The sequence below is a fragment of the Plecotus auritus genome (assembly GCF_963455305.1).
Source record: "Plecotus auritus genome assembly, chromosome: 7".
NCBI lineage: Eukaryota > Metazoa > Chordata > Mammalia > Chiroptera > Vespertilionidae > Plecotus > Plecotus auritus.
In genome coordinates, this window is record NC_137774.1 from 161,447,476 (window position 1) to 161,465,930 (window position 18,455).

At 41.8% G+C, this 18,455-nt stretch overlaps 1 protein-coding gene across 1 annotated transcript in view; it reads right to left on the reverse strand.

Annotated features, from left to right (window-relative positions):
• FBXL7 (F-box and leucine rich repeat protein 7) overlaps positions 1 to 18,455 on the reverse strand; it is a 331,432-nt gene that overhangs the window by 1,911 nt on the left and 311,066 nt on the right. Inside the window, exon 3 of the mRNA XM_080679226.1 lies at positions 4,393 to 5,004. Coding sequence (XP_080535352.1) covers positions 4,393 to 5,004 — 612 coding nt within the window. The remainder of the gene's footprint in view (positions 1 to 4,392; positions 5,005 to 18,455) is intronic.

Sequence of the window (18,455 nt, forward strand, 5' to 3'; positions counted from 1 at the left end):
CCCCAGATCCCCATGGGCCCATCCCACATCCTTTGGTCTCTCAGCACATGTCAATTTACTGGGCAATTCTTCTCTACCAGTAATTACCCTGTGTGAACCATATCTGTAAAATGGACTGTTTTAAAATGGACTGTATCCCCTGCCTGGCTCCTATTCATTCACAGCGCTCTGTCTCTGTCACTTTGTGGGATTATGTAAGTGTTTGCTGTCCCCAGTCTGGAATGTCAGCTCCTGAGAAAAGGGACTCTGGGCTGTTCATTGATGTTTCCCTCACACCTGCATCACACTGGTGCTCACTAAGTATCTGTAGAATGAATGAATGAATGAATGAATGAATGACCTATAGAGTGAATAGCATCTTCTATAGGAAGATCAGGTAGAAGAATCCAATTTCCTACATTTAAATGTCCTCAAAACTTCAACCCTGGCTGATGTATATTTACATTGTAAAACAGTTGTCTATATTTTATTATAATGCCTTGTATTTGTGTTGAATTATGAAGTTTACAAAGAGTTTTTATAAACATTTTCTTACCTGATTTTTGAAACAGTCCATTTTACAGATATGGAAATTTAAGTTCAGGAAGATATCTTTAGATGCCTCTCTAAGCATTGTTTCTAACCCTTCCCCCCCAAGAACATGCATGTGTATGGATTATATTCATATTTACACTATATATCATATAATTATTATATACTTATATGTAATATATGAAACACTTATTTCATTGTGTAATAAGTTCACTATACATTACCATGTAAATGTGCACAGTATATTTTTAGTGTGTAAGTATAAATAATTGGTATGCATAGTCTATATAGTATATAAATAAATGCATATGTAGATATAGTTTATTACACTACATAGACTGCTCACTATCTCTCTGCTCTACCCAAATCCCTCTGGCATGTCTTAAGCCAGGTGCCTCACCTTGGGCACCTCTGTGTTTCTCACTTACATCCAAGGCTTCCAAGCAGCTGCACAAGAGTACTAGCTGGGACTTTCCTCCCACTTTCTGGCAGGCTGCCCAGGAAATGCGTGTAAAATTCAGGTCCTGGGAATAACATGGCTCAAAAGCCACGTGCTACCAAGTCAAAGAATTTCAGGAAGGAGTAAAGCATACAATGAACACTGGAGAACAAAGATGCGACTCGTCAGAGGCGGCCCGTGCTGCTCCAGTGGGCTCCGTGGTTGGTACCCCTGAACTTGGCTTTGAAATCTTCCTTTGTTTTGAGTTTCTTTTTCTAGGTTGACTGTACTCCTGCTTATACTGAATTTATGTATCCACTGTAGTGGCTGCCCATCTCTGACACCTGGGAAGGTACTTTGTTTTTCAAGAGTACATGACAAACTTTGTCCCATATATAGTTAAAATATCTAGCAAAATTCAGGAAAGATACTGTATTTGGTCCAAGGAAATTTAGGCATTGTTTTTGAAAATTAGTTCCAAATTTAATGAGATACCAGTTTAGCTCAGTTTTGGTAAATAAACTATTGTGATATGCTTATATTACTTTTGATCAATAATTTTTAATTTTAATGTTAGCCTTAATTTTTACAGATCTGCTAAGTTTAGGGTTGAAAAGAAACTGGTCCATGGCTCCGTAGGTGATATCCATGGCTATTTCATGCAGTCATACATTATAGACATAGTGAGAACCTTAGAAATCATCCTATATAACCTTCTTTTTTTAAAGAGGGGACATCTCAGGCTCAGTGAGAGTGTTACTTGTACAGCCAGACTAGGGCAAAGTTTCTCGACTCCTGATCCACTGTTGGTTCTGTTTCTCTGGAGAACCCTGACTAAACATTTATAAAAGGTGATATGTGATAATTAAGAAAACACTACAGCTAGTTATAGTTATTTTCAATGACTTGAAAAGATAACTTTCAAGGTGGGCATTTTCTGCATTGCTGGGGATGGGAGAGGAAGTCTCTCATGTCCTCAGGGGGAATTAAGATCTAGCCCAGCAATGAGTCTTCCACAGTCAAGCTTATTGCCTTTGAGAAGGTGGCCACTGTCAGAGGCCAGCTGTGAGCACCAAGGAGAACAAGACATAGATGAGATCACCTCTAGCAGCCCTCCGGCTGCTTCTGGTATCAATGTAGCAATTCCCAGATTCTCTCAGAAATGGAGGGCACCTCTGTGATAACAAATTCATTCTTATGGCTTGTTAGATCTTTCAAGTCCATCTACCTGAAAAGCCCCTCTCTACCCCCCGCCCCCCCCCCACCCTGGCCAATATCTGAAATTCTGTATTTTGGCGAGTTACAGATTCCCCTTGTTATGAGCTCTATGTACAAGCATGTCAAACTTGTGGCCTGCAGGCCACATGCGGCCCACAATGAATATTTTGGCGGCCCAGCCAATATAATGGTGTGAGCAGTTATTTATAATTATGAAAGGAAATAAGTCTCCTGCCAGATCCAGAATTACGGACATTCACCTTGGGTCAGTTTTGAAAGTAATCACTGTGAACAAGATTTCCCCTGAAGTAGGAAAGATAGTAGCAGAGGAAGAAAAGCCAAGTGTCAGGAAGAAAACATTAATGTTATCATTATTTTTATTCTTTTTGTTTTTTTATGCTATACTTTTCGAAATACACCCATGTTTCTATGAATATTGAAGCTTTTGTTATTTTTGTGGCCCACATAAACTTAAATCTTGTTTATTTGGCCCGTGTTAGCCTTTGAGTCTGACATGCTTGATGTACACATATCACAGGAGGGCTTTGGGAGACATATGAGGCCCTGTACAAATACATATGGATTTCCAAAAAGTCAGATTACTATAGAGGAAGGGCATTAAGACTTACATACCAGTTAGTCAAAGGGGTTAAGCAGGACCCCACTCAACTCAGGCTAGAAGCCCAGGTATTTCCATTCTTAACTAGCCAAAGTAGTTTTTGCATTGAATTTCAATAGGACTCCAAAAGAGAGGGCACAATTGCTTGCAGCCTGTATCAGAGTTGTATGGGGAGTCCCTTCAATGAAGATGGGGGTTCCAAAAAGAAATCATTTTCTAACTGGAGGAAGGAAAAGAAAATGAGGTGTTTATAAAAGAGGTCCACAATGCCCAGAATCTTAGAATGTTAGAATCCAATCCCTTGTCTTTTTTTTTTTAACTGAAGATGAAAGACATCTAGAGGAAGCTGCGAATTGTCCCAAATCACAAGGTTTTGAAATTAGTTTCCACCACATCACAATGCTTTCTCTTTCCAGAATTCCTTGGAGGAAAAAAATGTAAGAAAACCTCTCGGTTTCCTGCTTCATTATGCCGATGGCTGCTCAGGACTGAACATACGGTTACTATGGTTTTGTACTGACGCCAGCTGAAGCGGGGAGCAAACAGTCGCTTGCCAGCAAGGGAAAGAATCTGCAAAAAGTAATTGACTGTCATCTGAAATATTTTCAGATGTCGGCTTTTGAAAGAGAGAGCAAACTGAGAGAACTGGCTTTTACCTCAGGGTTTTGTTGTGTGTGTTTTTTTTCAGGGTATCATTTACCTCAGATGCTTGTAAATCCCAAATTCTGTTTATTTGCCGGTCCCAGTGGTTTTTACTTCTTGACCCCTCCCCAACTATCCCCGAGGTTGTGGCTCCTGCTGTTCATTTCTTTAACTCCCTGATGCATCTTACACACTTTAGCTTCTCAAATGTTCATCTTTTCACTGGGCAACAGATGAGATAAAGAGAAGCTGTTAGTCTGGCCGGATCCACATCTGGCGCCAAAGGGTGAGTCTGGGTTTTGATTCTTCCGGCCTGAAAGAGGGTTTTTGAGCAAAGAAGCCATGCTGGGATTTCCCTCAGGTTTTAAAAGAACTAAAGGCCCCAACTCAATAGGCCTTACTTTTGCACTATGTATTTGAGGATTTTGCTCAAGAAAGATACAAAATCAACCCATAGGTGCGGAGACTTGGGATGAAATATAAGGAGACACTTGGCCCGGATGGGTTTTCTCCAATGTCTGCAAAATGGCAATCATGAGCACGGCCCACAGCACAGCTCTCAGGCTCCATAGAACAATAACCCGGGGACATAAGGACCTGTGCCTGTGACTGGATACTTGGTTCCCATGACCTATGGTTGCTCTGAAATAACTGGGAGTTATGGGGAGAACAGACATTGAAAAGTCATGCTAACTTGGAAGAGCCAGACCAAAGATGCCTCTAGTTCTTCTAAGAAGTTGACATTATTGATGGAAGAGATACCCCTGGCCTCCAGCATCATGATTACATAGAGACAGCTTCTCTGGAAGTCAGCTCTTTCCCACCTACTCTCCATCTTTAATGGTCATCAAGAAGTGGCCCCTCCCAAGGGGGCAACGTGGTCTATTGCTTTCGGATGGTGCCTTGGGAAGGCCTCTCTGGTGGGAGGTCAGCTGCCCTTTACCTGACACATCCAGGTGCTCCAGGTTCGGGCAGAGGGACACCACGTCAAACACGGCCTCGTTGGAGATGTTGTAACAGCCCGAGACTTCCAGGCGCCTGAGCTCCGGGCAGCACTGGGCGATGGTGTAGAGCCCTCTGTCCGTGAGCCGCCGGCAGCCACTGACAGTCACGGTTTCCAGCATGAGACAGACGTTGGGTGTGTCCTGGCACAGCCTGCGGGTCAGCACCTTGAGGGCGCGGTCCACGTTGATGGTCTCGCCCGTCAGACGGATAGTCCTCCAGAGCCGCGGGTCCCAGGCCAGGTTGTACCAGCGGCGGCACACGCGGGCGCAGCGGCACAGCTGGTTGGTGGGCAGGAAGGAGAAGATGTGGACCATGGAGTGGTCCGGGAGCCGCTCGATGCTGGCCTGCTCCTTCTGGGGCCTGGAGGCCAGCCGGATGAGCGGGTGGGTGAGGCGGGTCGGGGGCGGGGAGTGGACCATGGCCACTGTCTCCCCCGTGATGGAGGACGAGGAGGTGGATGAGCCCCTTCCATTCTGAAATCCCGGCAGGTTCGGTGGACATATCAGGGCTGGGCTGGGCGTGCTCAGGGTGCGCATGCTCAGGTCGGAGTCTGGCAAAGGACAGAGAGCAAAGGGTTAGTGACGGCCCCAGCGGAGCCCCAGAAGGAGGCAAATGCGGGTGACGCTCTCATTCCATGGATACCCATCCAGGGCAGACCCTGCTGAATCCATCACCGGAAGCAGAAGCTCATGCAAGGTTCAGTTTCAGTGAGGAGCTCATCTTCTGCACCAGGGATGGGCAAACTTTTCCCTAAGGGGCCAGATCTGAAATATTGGAGGCACTGCAGGCCATATGGGCCCAGTCTCGGTGGCAATTACTCAACCTCAGTGTTGTGCAAAAAGCTGCTATAAACAATATGTAAAGGAACAGGCGTGGTAGCGGCAATAAACTTTGTTTTTTAAGAACAAACCAGCTGTGTTTGGCCTGAGGGCCATAGTTTGCTGACCTCTGATCTACAATTAATGGTGAGTATCTAAAGGGCACAACTTCAAAGTTTCATTATTTCTATGCTGGAGGGACACTTCATATATCATGAACACAAACTGATTTAGTTTCCTAATTATATTTCGGTTAGGCAGAAAATATGCTTCATTTACAAATGAGGAGCATGAGTTTCAGAAAGGAAGTTGGGCCAGTGGGTGTAGAAAAAGTTTGCTATCTTTGCCCTCACCTGCCCCCTAGCATCTGCCCGCCCCCCCCCCCCCCCATCTTTTGGTAACTGAGCCCCAAACGAGGGGACCCAGGTCTGGGGAGCACCTTTTTCCTTTGTTAGATTTCAGGTTGGTACTTCTAAGCCTTGAGTATACATGGCCATATTTATTTTTTCTTCATATTAATAACCCCTTCCCTTTGCATTTAAATAATGTGAGTTAAATTTGGTCCTTGGAACCAAACAGATCACTTGATGAGGAGGACACAGTGGTGTTAAGTTTATGAGGAGTTATGTTCTTCAGAATACTACTATAAGGAGTCTGCTTACTTCATATCCCCCTATCTCAATATATGTATGAGAAAGAATTTATTCTCTACAAATATATCTATATTATATACTTTGCATTACAATGGATATATTCATCTAGGAAGACAATTATTTTCTCTAATTATGTTTATATATTTTATATATTTTTCACACACACACACACACACACACGTAGAACCTACCTTTAAAAGATTGAAAGGTAGATAGAGAGAGAGAGAAAGAGAGAGTAGTTTTTTTCTCTAAAATAGAAATTTCTTCATCTGAAATAGTGAGTTGGGCTAGATGATTTCAAAGTCATTTCCAGCTCCAATTATAGCTCTAAAGACTTAAAAACTCTATTGTTGTATGTCTTTCCACATTTCATACCTTGGGACTTTTCAAACACTCATTTTTCAAATAACTCCCAGTAATATACAATACACAAAATTCTGACACCCACATCTCCACTGAGTGTCTATTTGTAGTTTTCATATGCATATACATTTTGTACTGCAGTAGTTTTCTTCTTTTAGTTTACTGCTTTATAACCTAACACTGAAAATGCCCTTCACATGTCCACAACTTTGCTCAGGGAGCATCTTTGAATTATTGTCTTCTCTACCTCACAGCCTGCCCCTTGAAATACAAACACCCTTTGAGACTGAGCACAAATGCCTTCCCCTCTAAGTACACTTTCCTGGTGTCTTTGGGACATAATCAATTCATTTCCCTTTGAGTCCTCATTATATAAGTATCTGTGAATGTATCTTTCCCTAATGTGCTTGAATTGTATTATTTTTCTCAAATTTTCATCCCTCCTATATCCCACATCCCTCGTCATGAGATTTTATAGTTCCTCTCAGGCAGAATATGTCTCTCTAGTTTAGTGATGCTGGGCTTGGCTACATGACTTGCTTTGGCCAGTGAATTGCAGGGAAAGTGATGTGCCCAAAGCCATTGGTGTGGTTGGGCATGCCTGTCTAGTCCACTGATCTTAGGATGAAGAGAAGCCATTGGAGCAGACAGAACTGGCCCCAACCTGCTGCTGAGAGTCAAGCTCAAACAAGCCCTGCTGGGGCAACCAATGCCCAGATGAAGCCACAGATGTGTGAGCTAAAATTTTGAGTTGTTGCACAGCATTACTGCCTTCTATTACATTAAAAACTCCTTTGAAACCAGAATTAAATCATTTTATTATGTGTGCCCGGCGGTATCTGATATGGTTGATGGTGCATAGTAGGTGCACATAAATGTCTTGATTTAAACGAAAATACTTATATGTTTAAAAAATATTACAATTTCTAGCTTGGCATGTACTTTTATATCCCAGGTGCATTTTTAATCATTCATAAGAAAAGAAATACGTATTTTTTCTCAAGATATCGTAAGTACACCAACCCCAGCACTCAGTGGGGAAAGGGATACCTCAACTTCCCGAAAACATTATGACATTGTAATATAAACAAAGCAGAGAGAAAGAATAAGGATTTAGAATATGAATTTGGAATATTTTGTAGATATGAACTTATTTTCATATCTGAATACCCATTCCACGTGAATTTCTACCTATCTGATGTCTTGAGGGCAAAATCTGCCTGTATCACTAAGGTGATATGTTTTGGGCTAAAACACAATTTGACAATAATTCTGAGAGGATATTATTGCTAATTTTAACACATTGAATACATTTATATAAAACTTAGCCATTATATTATATCTTTCTTTACCTTCTCCCCTAGGCAAATGGTGAATGAAGGATAGTATATGGAAGGTCTCCATACTGCCAGACATTATTTTGAGCAGGGAAAATAACAGAACTTGCAATATGTGCTAAGTGAAATATACATTTCCAAAAGCTTCTATCAAGCATTAAATTCACTGATGGCTGCATCAAGTGTCCTAAAAATCTCAGAAGTCCTCTTGGTAACTGGACATGATGCTCATAATGAAATGGCACATAGTCGTCTGTTTAACAGCCTTCCTTGCCTGCTGCTTCTGTGGCATCCACATCACCACAGGAGCAGATATCACCCACAAAGCATTCTTGGCAAGAAACATTGCAAGGAGGTGTACACAAAAGGCTCTCAATCATTTATGTGAAGCTAAGATGCCCCTTGGAATGTCAGGAAAAGGAATACTCAAACTCTCAGGAGAGCAATATATCTTCATAACATATAAAATATTTCCAAAATGTAAAAAGCAAGAGGCCCTTTTATCTACCAAGACCACTGTTTTCCCTGCAGACATTCTTTGAGCAAACATTTTTTTTTCAAGAATAAGTACATGAATTGATAATGTAATCTTTTAAAGGTAGGCTCTACAGATTATTTTGTGATAGGATGGATGAGCACATGGAAGGATGGACAGAAAGATAGACAAAGCTATTAGAGGAAAATTTTACAAAGAAGGACAGATCTGGTTAATTACAAATATAAGGATTAGAAAAGAAGTTGCCAGTTATGAATGTGTAAGACTCAAAGAAAGATAGAGATAAACACGCAAGTATCATGAAAACAGAATGGGAGAATTTAAAGAGGAAATGATCACACCCTTTTTTAATAGGACATGAATTTTGTGTCTGTGTCTCTTAATGATATTGAGAAGGTGGATATATTCAAAAGATTGAAATAGAACTACAACGAAAAAACACCCAATCACATAGCACTGATATTTGTAGAAAAATATACAGATGGACTGCAAGGAATACACAGGGATAGAGACTGGGTGTTAAAATTCCTGGGCTGCTGCAGATTCTTAGAATACAGATTTATAGGCAGAAAAGAAAGTAATGATTCCTTCTTTCATTGTGAAGCATCCATCTTATATAAAAACTATTGTTTGAAATTTTAACCCTGCTATTTGGCTTCTGTAGATGCTTGCTTGCTTATTTAAATAATAAGGAAAATAAGACTACTCTCACTTCAGAGAGGCCATTAAACCTTCCCCGGACAAAATTATCAGTGCTGGCACCAAACCAGGCCTTTGGTTGAGGTCTCAAGGCCTCAGCACATAAGAACTCTTTAAGAACTTGCAAAGGGGGCTGGAAACACCCCATATTTGGGAGACAAAGAAGGTAAAACATATAAATAGGGAAAATTTCTTCATGCTGTGGCCCAGATTTTGAGAGACATTTTCCTCTGGACCCGCGTGTAATAAATGTAACTCCATTTCTCTAAGTATTGTTTGGTTCTTCTCTGGTTTTCTGTAACATTAATGGTTCCCTGACCGAGAAACAACTGTGCTTGGCCTTTTGGCCTCTGGTGAATGGACCAGGTTTGGGGCCCCAGGGAGCCGGATAGGCCTCCGGGAGGCGCTGCTCTGCTGATTTAGTAGAATTGAACTGGGGGACTCCGGGCACTCCCGGACCTCAGCCCAGGACCTGGCCGGCATCTGGAGAGAGTGGACAGACACTTTTGGACCTGTCAACAGAGTTGGTAAGGTAGGGGCCCCAGTTGGTTAGGCCCACTCTGAGTGAGTGTAAGGGGGAGCTTGATCACCTCCCCGGAAGTCAAGGACTTCCTCGGGGACTAGCCGAGACCCCATTGGGTTAGGAGGAGAATATTTGTTATATCTTTCTATTGTTTAATTTGTTTAAAGATAGGGTGGACCCGCTTTGAGGGAATGCAAAAGTCTCTAACAGCTGTGAGATTTCTTTTTTTTCAGAGTCTTTTGCTTTCCGTCAGAGAGGGAATCAGCCCATTTAGCTAATAAAAATTTCTATGTTTGTATAAGTAAGGGTTTCAGTTTGCTCTGATTTGTGAATTTGCTATATTAAATTGAAATTTTGAAGTCCTAGGGTTAATTTAAAGGTATAAATTTATGAAATTTCAAAGAACAAAGAACTTTTATTTATGGCTTTCTTATCTCTTTTGGTGGTCGGAGACTTCCACGTGCAGGGCTTAAAGCTCTGCAGGGCGGAGAGATTTACAGACCCTGTCCCTGCCTGTGACATCATAGTCCAACGTGAGGCACCTGTGGCAGAATTAAGGCTGAAGTTATTATTAACTGTCTATGGACCCCGTTAATCCTGGTTGTGTGTCTTGTGTGGTCTGTTATCTTCGTGGTTGTGTATTTTGTTTGACTTGCTGTTTTCAGTTATTAGGATCCTCATAGAGGACATAACCTGATCTTTCCCTTCCTCCCGCATCCTAATTCTGATAGTATCTGAAACTGAATTAAAGATCTTTTCCTTCAGGAGGCCCTCTAGGCTTTCAGTCCGCAAGAAATCTCCCTACACACCCTTATCCTCATCCGCTATCTTTCCAGGCCGACTAAGAGTCATTTTTCTCCACAGGTCGGCTATTTCTCCCCTCTGTAGAAATTGTCTTCCTCTGACTCACAGTAGGAAAGGGAGACAAGCAACTGGACTGGGGGACGGGAATGGTCGCAGAGATCAGAGTAGTAAAGGAGGAGGATTTAAGATCCTCTAGGGGTTTAGAGTAAAGAGGACAAATGTATGAGGGAAAACAATGGCTACAGAAAGAAAAAAGTATCCTTAAATGTAAAAAGCCTAAATATACAGGATCTCAGACCATTTGCCTTGTTTCAGGACAGAGTAAATGGTTAATACAGAAAGCGAGGGGGGGGAGTGTTGGCAGTTAATTATGAAGCAGGGATAGATAGGTTTTTGTTGATTTTTACTGGCTGCAGACCACTCTGCTGGCATTGGGGTCTGGTCCAGGTGTCTTATCAGAACTTCACTAGATTCAAGGTCGCAAGTTTTCTACAAGCATAATTTATCTTTCTCTTTTATTCTTTTTAACCCTTCCAATACTAAATCAGACCAATACAATATACTTAAAATTCATAAATATTAATCTAAAAAAGCTGACTGTTCACTTTTAATAATCATTACAGGATTGAGGTTTCTAAGAATAAAGAATTCTAATACATTAAAAAACTAAACTCCCAGGAGCCAAGCGGAGGAGAAATGGAGCTGAAGTCCGCAGCCACCCTGGTGATTTAAAACTGGTTACTAGGAAGACTCAGCCACCAAGAGCCAGGTGAAAGAAGAGGGTGAGGGGGGCTAGATGCCTGAGCTGCCTGCAGTGGCCCTGGAAGAAGTCGCAGCAGCGAGAAAAGCAGGGGACAACAGACATTTACCTGACACTAGAGCTGCCCCGCTGCTGCCCAGTGAGTGATGAGCATTTTACAACAAGCAATACAAGACTTAGGCCTTTGGCTTGCTGGCTAAAGCAGTTAAACCAGAAGCCAGTGACTGCTACTAGCCTTCCTGCAGCCCCAGGAATAGAGCAGCAGGCCCAGGATCTGTGAAAGCAGCAGATAGAGCTAGTGAAAGCTCCCTTTTTGCAAATGTACTGAAAGGGTTCAGTACCTGTTGCTGCTGTAAGAGGAGGGGCTGAGATCCCCTTCCAGTGCACTCCCTTGGGAGAGGCCTGGTCGCTGCTCTGCCACAAAGGGGGCTGGCAGGAAGACAAGGGGCATAATACCCAAGCCACTGCCACAGAAGCGCTTTGCAATATGCAAAGCTGTTTCTAACTGCAACTCTGTCTGTTTTGGACTGGCAGCTTATGGCAGGGCCCTGTAACTAGTAAACAGGGTTAACAAAAAGGGCAAAGGAAAGGCTGGACCGGGGAGCCTTCAGGACTTTGAGATTTTCTAAGAGAGGAGGAGTCTGACTGAGGACTAGCAGAGACCCTGTTGGGTTGGAAAGACCTAAGGCCGCATGTTAAACTTATAGATTACAGCTTTCTAGGCAGATGTCCAAGCCCAGTTATGTAGGGGTTAAGCTGCCTGTGTACAGCAAAACAACTTTCTCCCGTGCCAGAATAAATTTTAGGGAAATTAGACAGGCTGTGTTTGTGGCTAGAAAGAAGAACTGGCCACCATGCACAGCCCTGACAGTGGCCTGCAGAAAACTGTATAATAGACTTAGATGATGCCTGCGTCTTCATGGACATGACTCCAGAAAGACAAGGACAATTTTGCTTTGTGTGGGAAGGTCAAGAATAGACTTTAGTCAACTCCCTAAGATATTTGTATAGCCCTACCATGTGTCATGTTTAGTAGCAGAAGATTTAGCTGTCAGAAGTGGCTGCAGTGACACTGTTACTGTCTTGTAGGCCTGTGTGACCATGCCCATGTCAGGGGTGGCACAAACCTCAACTTTAGGAAACTGGGGGAGGCTTGTTTGGAACAGAGGGAAGTGGTGAGTACCAGCCCTTTGTTACAGGAATTACAGACCCCGTGAGGTCTTGTGACATGTGAGACCCTGTAAAGGAATAAAGCTCCCTTAGTCCTTTCTGAGAGGGCATGTCACCCCTCCCAGAGACCATATGAAATTTTAAGGACAACTCAAGTAGGGGGAACCCTACTACAGGGACAGCTGTAATTGTCTACTTGAATATAGACACATTTTGAATTTATTCTTGCCATTTAAAGATAGTTAAATTACTTTAAAGAGTTCATGAAAAGGACTAACAAGGAAAATCAGAAGATCTTAAAACAGGTCAGTATATTTTTCTCCTTATATAATTCCTCCAAAATTTGGCAATTCTTAATAAATAAATCATGGCAATACATTTCTTGGCATAAATTCAATAAGACTGGTTTCTAATAGTGGTTTTAATAACTGAAAACTTTGACTGGAGTGTCATGTTTTAAAGAGCCCTGTCTGAACTCTGAAGACTTGAAGCCAATAAGAATACCAAGGAAAAGCCTGGTATGGGACCCCTGAAAATGGCTGGCGCTGGAGCGTCAGGCCCATGCCCTACCATCACTGACGGTTGGTCAGAGTAGAAGGGGAGCAATAAGGATGCTTCTGCGTCCCTGTGAAACCCCCAAGCACTCTAGGCTGCGATGAGTGGGAGGGCTACTGAGATGGGCCTTAAAACCTAGGGCATGGGCCCAGGTGGAGTCACTGCAGGTGAGGGATTCACCTAACACAGCAGATACTGCAGGCAGGCCAGACGGCAGCTGGATGGCTTGGCTTCCTGGCCCTATGGGGCACACTAAGATTCAATCATAAAATTCCAGCAAAGGTAGTCAGTTACCATTCTTGTTGTGTTTAAGCAAACAATCAGGCCAAATTGAATACAATAGATAAATTGGTCTTGATCTGGCTCCTTTAATAAACATAGAGGTAATTTTGAGGAGGAAAATTCTATTTCAATAGAGGTTATTAAAACTAAATGTTTTCTTTCCCTTCCACCGGACCATTTGTTATAGTTTGTCTCTGCCAGGTCACAAGTCCACTTCCTTCTGTGCCCAGGCCTCATCGCCCCTCTGACAGACAGCAAGGATCTCTTGGCTCTGAGAGAAAACTCCGTCCCTCCTCAGCATGAAGCAGCTACAGAAGAAATTCAATGTCCATTTTCCCTAAAAGAATTCAGAGCCAGGATCCTTGAGGTAATATATTAGGCAGTTAGACAGACATGAGCAGAGCAAGGATGATAGACCAACTAGCAATACCAGATGTAACTAAGTATTTAAGACAAGGGGCATAGCCAAAGAGGTACTCACTCAAAGTCTCAGCCCTTAGAAAAGGCCAGTAGTCTATTTGTCCAAAAGACTTGACCCCTTTGCATTTGGGTGACCTACTTGCCTCCAGGTGGTAGCAGCCACAGCTATACTTATCAAAAAAGCAAATAAGTTAACCCTAGGGCAGGAAGTAATCCTAACTGCCCCTCATGAGGTTGAGGCTTTACTCCGGAACACACTAGAGCACTGGATATCAAACACTTGAGTCACCCAGTTTCAGGCTCTCCAGTAGACAAAAGAAAAATCAGTTACAATTTATACTGATAGCAGGTACACATTTACGTACATAGTGCTATTTACAAGGTAAGGGGTCTCCACAGAAGCAAAAGGGAACCGGGCCACAGATGAAGCGGCCCGGGAGGCTGCCCTAAAACCAGTGGGGCCTCTACAGATTCTAGTGACTCTTCCAGACCCTGATCTACCCAATCTAGAAAAGCTAAAATCCATAACCAGTCTTTACTCAAGTTCTTACAGGCTTTACAGTCTACCCAGGAAGCAATCCAGAAGCACGTCCGAGATGCTCTGCCTGTACCAACTTCTGATCCGGTTCATCCCTTGCACCCTGGTGACTCTGTTTAGGTAAAGAAATTTGCCACCTAAGGACTGAATCCTACCTGGAAAGGACCACCTCCACAGCAGTCAAAGTCAACGGAATCCCAACATGGCTTCATCACACCCGACTTAAGACAGCCCAGGCAAAATAGAGAGTCCAGGACTCTTCGGACTCTCTAAAGATTACTCCTGGCCCTCATTCCGGGCCCTTATCTTATAAGCAGGCCCACTAATTTTTATTAGGCAGAAAATTAACATTATATTCCTCAGGGGTAAATATAACTCCCTCCCTGACAATGACCAAGAGTCAATGATTTGACTCATGTACATAAAACCAGTGGGGAATGAAGCATCCATCTCATATAAAAACTGCTGTTTGAAATTTTAACCCTTCTATTTGGCTTCTGTAAATGCTTGCTTATTTAAATAATAAGGAAAATAAGACTACTCCCACTTCAGAGAGGCCATTAAACCTTCCCCGAATGAAATTATCAGTGCTGGCACCAGGCCAGGCCTTTGGTTGAGGTCTCAAGACCCCAGCACATAGGGCTCTTTAAGAACTTGCAAAGGGGGCCAGAAACACCCCATATTTAGGAGACAAAGAAGATAAAAACATAAATAGAGAAAGTTCCTCCATGTTGGGGCCCAGAATTTGAGAGACATTTTCCTCTGGACCCGCGTGTAATAAATGTAACTCCATCTCTCTAAGTATTGCTTGGTTCTTCTCTGGTTTTCTGTAACAATTGGATCATTTAACACACATTGTTACTGCAGCCTGAGTGCCCAGTAGGGGTCTAGGAAGGGAGGAGTTTTTGCACTTGACTGGATTATAAAGCAAGTTTCTAGCTCACCTCCTTTCTGCATCCACCACAGTCCCATTAAAGTACATCCTCAACCTAGACTCTGACCTCTCCAATCCTTTAGGGAGAGAGAAAAATGACTCCATATTGAGAATGCACCCAAATCACACAAAATCCAGGATGGTAAAGGATAGAAAAGTTTGTACATGTCTGGGAAAAAAGTCAGTTTTCATAAGTGTCAGCTGAAAACAATGGATACAGAAGCTCCTGGTAGTGAGTGAAAAACATTGTAATTAAATCATAGTTTTGTTGAGATTTTGAATTTTCTCGAAAAGAATATAATCTATAACACAATAGAGATCCTAAATCAAATAAATATAATTATACTTTTTATATTGATATTTTCAACCGTTGACTAAGAGATCATCGATCCTTTAAATTTTAAGAGCTTGTGGCTCCATTAATAATTGAAAACATTTCCAAGTATATAATTTACATGAGAACACTATGGTTTGTGTTCTTATGTTACTTTAAATATGTAAAGAATACTGAAAAGCATAGCTGTCTTTTTCTGGGAGGAAAAAAAAACCCTATCAACTATTTTTCTCATGGTTTCGGAGTCCTGGAAATTTTACATCTTTAGTAATTACAGTATAGTAGAAAATATTCAAGGCATCTCATACACACATGCTTATTAGACACATTTTCTTCTAACTAGATAGCTGCCTGTTTTGTACAAGTTTTTATTTTCAAACCACTGCTGTTTACACTCTAGGAAGTCATATTTACATTACACTGGCCTTTCAAAGTCAAAATTTACAAAGCTACTCTGCGTGTTCCCTCTCTGATTACCAAAACTTTGGTGCAAGATGCTTTCCATTATAAGTGGTCTTTCTACTCAAGAACTCTTGCCATAAAAAGCAAGGTTTCTTTTCTTAGCTTAAACTCAAGCTTTAAAAAAATACATCTATAAAACTCAGCGAGTGAAGAAAAATACCATCTGAAGGATCTTTTTTCTTCTTGTTTTATTTCAAAATATTTTTTCTTAATGTGGTTCACTTTATATACACACCTAGGACTTATTTCAGGAATTGGTTGCTATAAAGTGGAAATCTACAGTATATAGACCAGATTATCTTGCATTTTCCCTGGAGGATTTACCTTCAAGATTCCAGGGTTCTTGTTGGTAACATCACCCCAGGATCAGATTATGACTAAGACTCTGTCCAAGAACAAAACACCTGCTTTGCCAGTTACCTGGACTAGTCCCATGAGAGCAGAGGTATGGTGATTGATCCCTGATATCTTGAGGAGGAGGAGGAGGCTCCTCTAATATCAGGGTATATGGTCCAATCCAATGCCTGGCCACCATGTTATCCAGTTTCTGACTCTGAACTGAACTGAGAGCAGGGATTCCATTTTACCTTTTAGCTCTTATAGAAGAAAATTAGTTATTGCTGAGGAAACTATTAAGCCACATTGTTCTAAAAGTCATAAATATAACCAATGAAATGTACAGAATGGCATCTTTGGACTCTGCAACACAAATATCTAGAAATAATCTTTCAGGAAATTTATGCTTGACAAAATATCAGGTGGCCTCAGAAACTATGAGCCCTGGATTATTATAATTCATCAGCCTCCTTATGGCTTTCCTCAGCTTTTAAAGGATAACTTCTTGGTACCCTCCTTTTTCTTAATGTAACATGCCAAAGGGAGATGATCGTATCCTATTTATTTTTCCAATGAAAAGCAGGATGTTTAATCTCTGAGAGAGAGTACCATGCTGTTAGATGCTAACCTTCTCAAAAGGCAAGGGTAGAGCATGCTTTTAGAATCCCTTTCAACATTTATTAACTTTCTTTTTTTTTTGTTTAAAAAAGCAGGCTTCAGATTCAAGGTCATTGACAGATAGCAGCATATAGCTAGCATTTAATAACATTCTTACTACTTTGGGTTTTTATTTTTCATTAGAATTTTTTTTTATTTTAATAATCATCCTCTATTTATGGTAAGTGATACTGGTTTTCCAAGTAAGGTAATGTTGGAATACTTGGTTTTTCACAGTAAACATTAAGTTAATGTTTACTTTTAAAAATATTGAGTGAATAATAGTGTAGGGGATGAGTAGATATGACAACAATCATAACAGAATTTGCAAGTGTCTGAAGTTCAGGAAATGCTGCTGTTCAGGTGGAAAGAACATGGAACAGATGAAGTTGGATTCCTTTCTCTTCTGCTCTACTATGTGCAACTGGCATCCTCTGAGGCAGGTCAATGAAATCCATGAGCCACAGGTTCCCCTTTTGTAAAGTGGACATAATTCCACCCACTTCGCAGTGTAGTTAGGTGGACTCCATGGAAAAAGCGACATTGTTGGCAGAGGTATCGAAGAAAAATGATACAACCTCTACTGAGGACTTCGTAGGGAAGAAATTCTGCACCCTCCTGCTCTTGGGCTATGTTTTTAGGGGCATGTTATTCTGGGTTCCCTGGCATAGTGCCATCTTTATAAATTCCTTACTGTTATCTCCAAGAACCTTTGCAATGCTTTTCATGTCAATGGGAGGGGTAGGGGAGAAGAAGAGGGTGGAATAAAAATAAAGATCCATAGTTAGCGCTTAACGTACTAACACCGGGTGAGCAAAATATGGTCATTGCATTTATTGGTAAAAGAATATTGTCATTGTGAAAGCCCTTTCTCATAGTTTACTTAATAAATATGTTTTTCTATGACAATGTGCGCTGCTCTCTCCTTGAAATGTCTCCCGTGGCTCTTGCACCACCATTCTCTGTTCTGTTTTTCTTTTCTCCTTCTCAGGTGTTGTTTGCTCACACTCTTTGTGGTTTACCGCTTATCCACTGGGGTTCCCCAAGGGCTTCATCCTTAACAGTTCTCTGATAGCCTCTGGCCTAGCCCCCAAAATTCACAAATCTGAGCCTCTGCTCATGTTGTTCTCCAGGCCCAGACAGTCTATTCCTCCAAACTAACTGGTGGATTCTCAGTCACTTCTCAAGTCCCAGGTAGGACATGAGCTTCTCTGTCAAGCCTTGCCAGATGCACCCAGGCTGAATTACTTAGTGACTTTTAGTGTTTCCATTGAATTCAAATATGTCTGCACCATAGTCCTTTCACACAGTGTCTCTCCACCCACTAGACTGTGAGCACCTTGAGGCCAGGTGCTCTCTCGTTCATGTCTGAGTCAGTCCAGAGCTTCACCTGGATTCAGCCACCCAGAAAGCGTTCAACTACTGCACCAAAGGGGATGCCCTTTGCTTGGACCTGTAACAAAACCCTTTCAGTTTCTTTTTGGTTCTGTTTGGAATAGGAACTACTTGGAAGAACCAGATGTTTCAGATTGAAGAAGTTGGAACACCTCTGTGCTTCATCAACATTTTATTTTTAGGTCTTTTTTTTCTCTTCCCCTTCACTGAATTTAGGCTGAAGGTTGTACATACACTTAACATAATAAGATTAATTTACTCAGAAGATATTTAAAAAGACACCTGCACACACAAAAACAATCTCTTGTAGCACCCATCATCTGAAGGGCCCAAGAGCCAGATTCTCGGCGCTTTTGTTTTCATGATACTTGCTATTATAGATTACTCGCATCACTGCTCACTCCTAATCATAATAAAACATGAATGGGTAAAGGGGGGAGGATAGGGACATCTGTAATAGTTCCA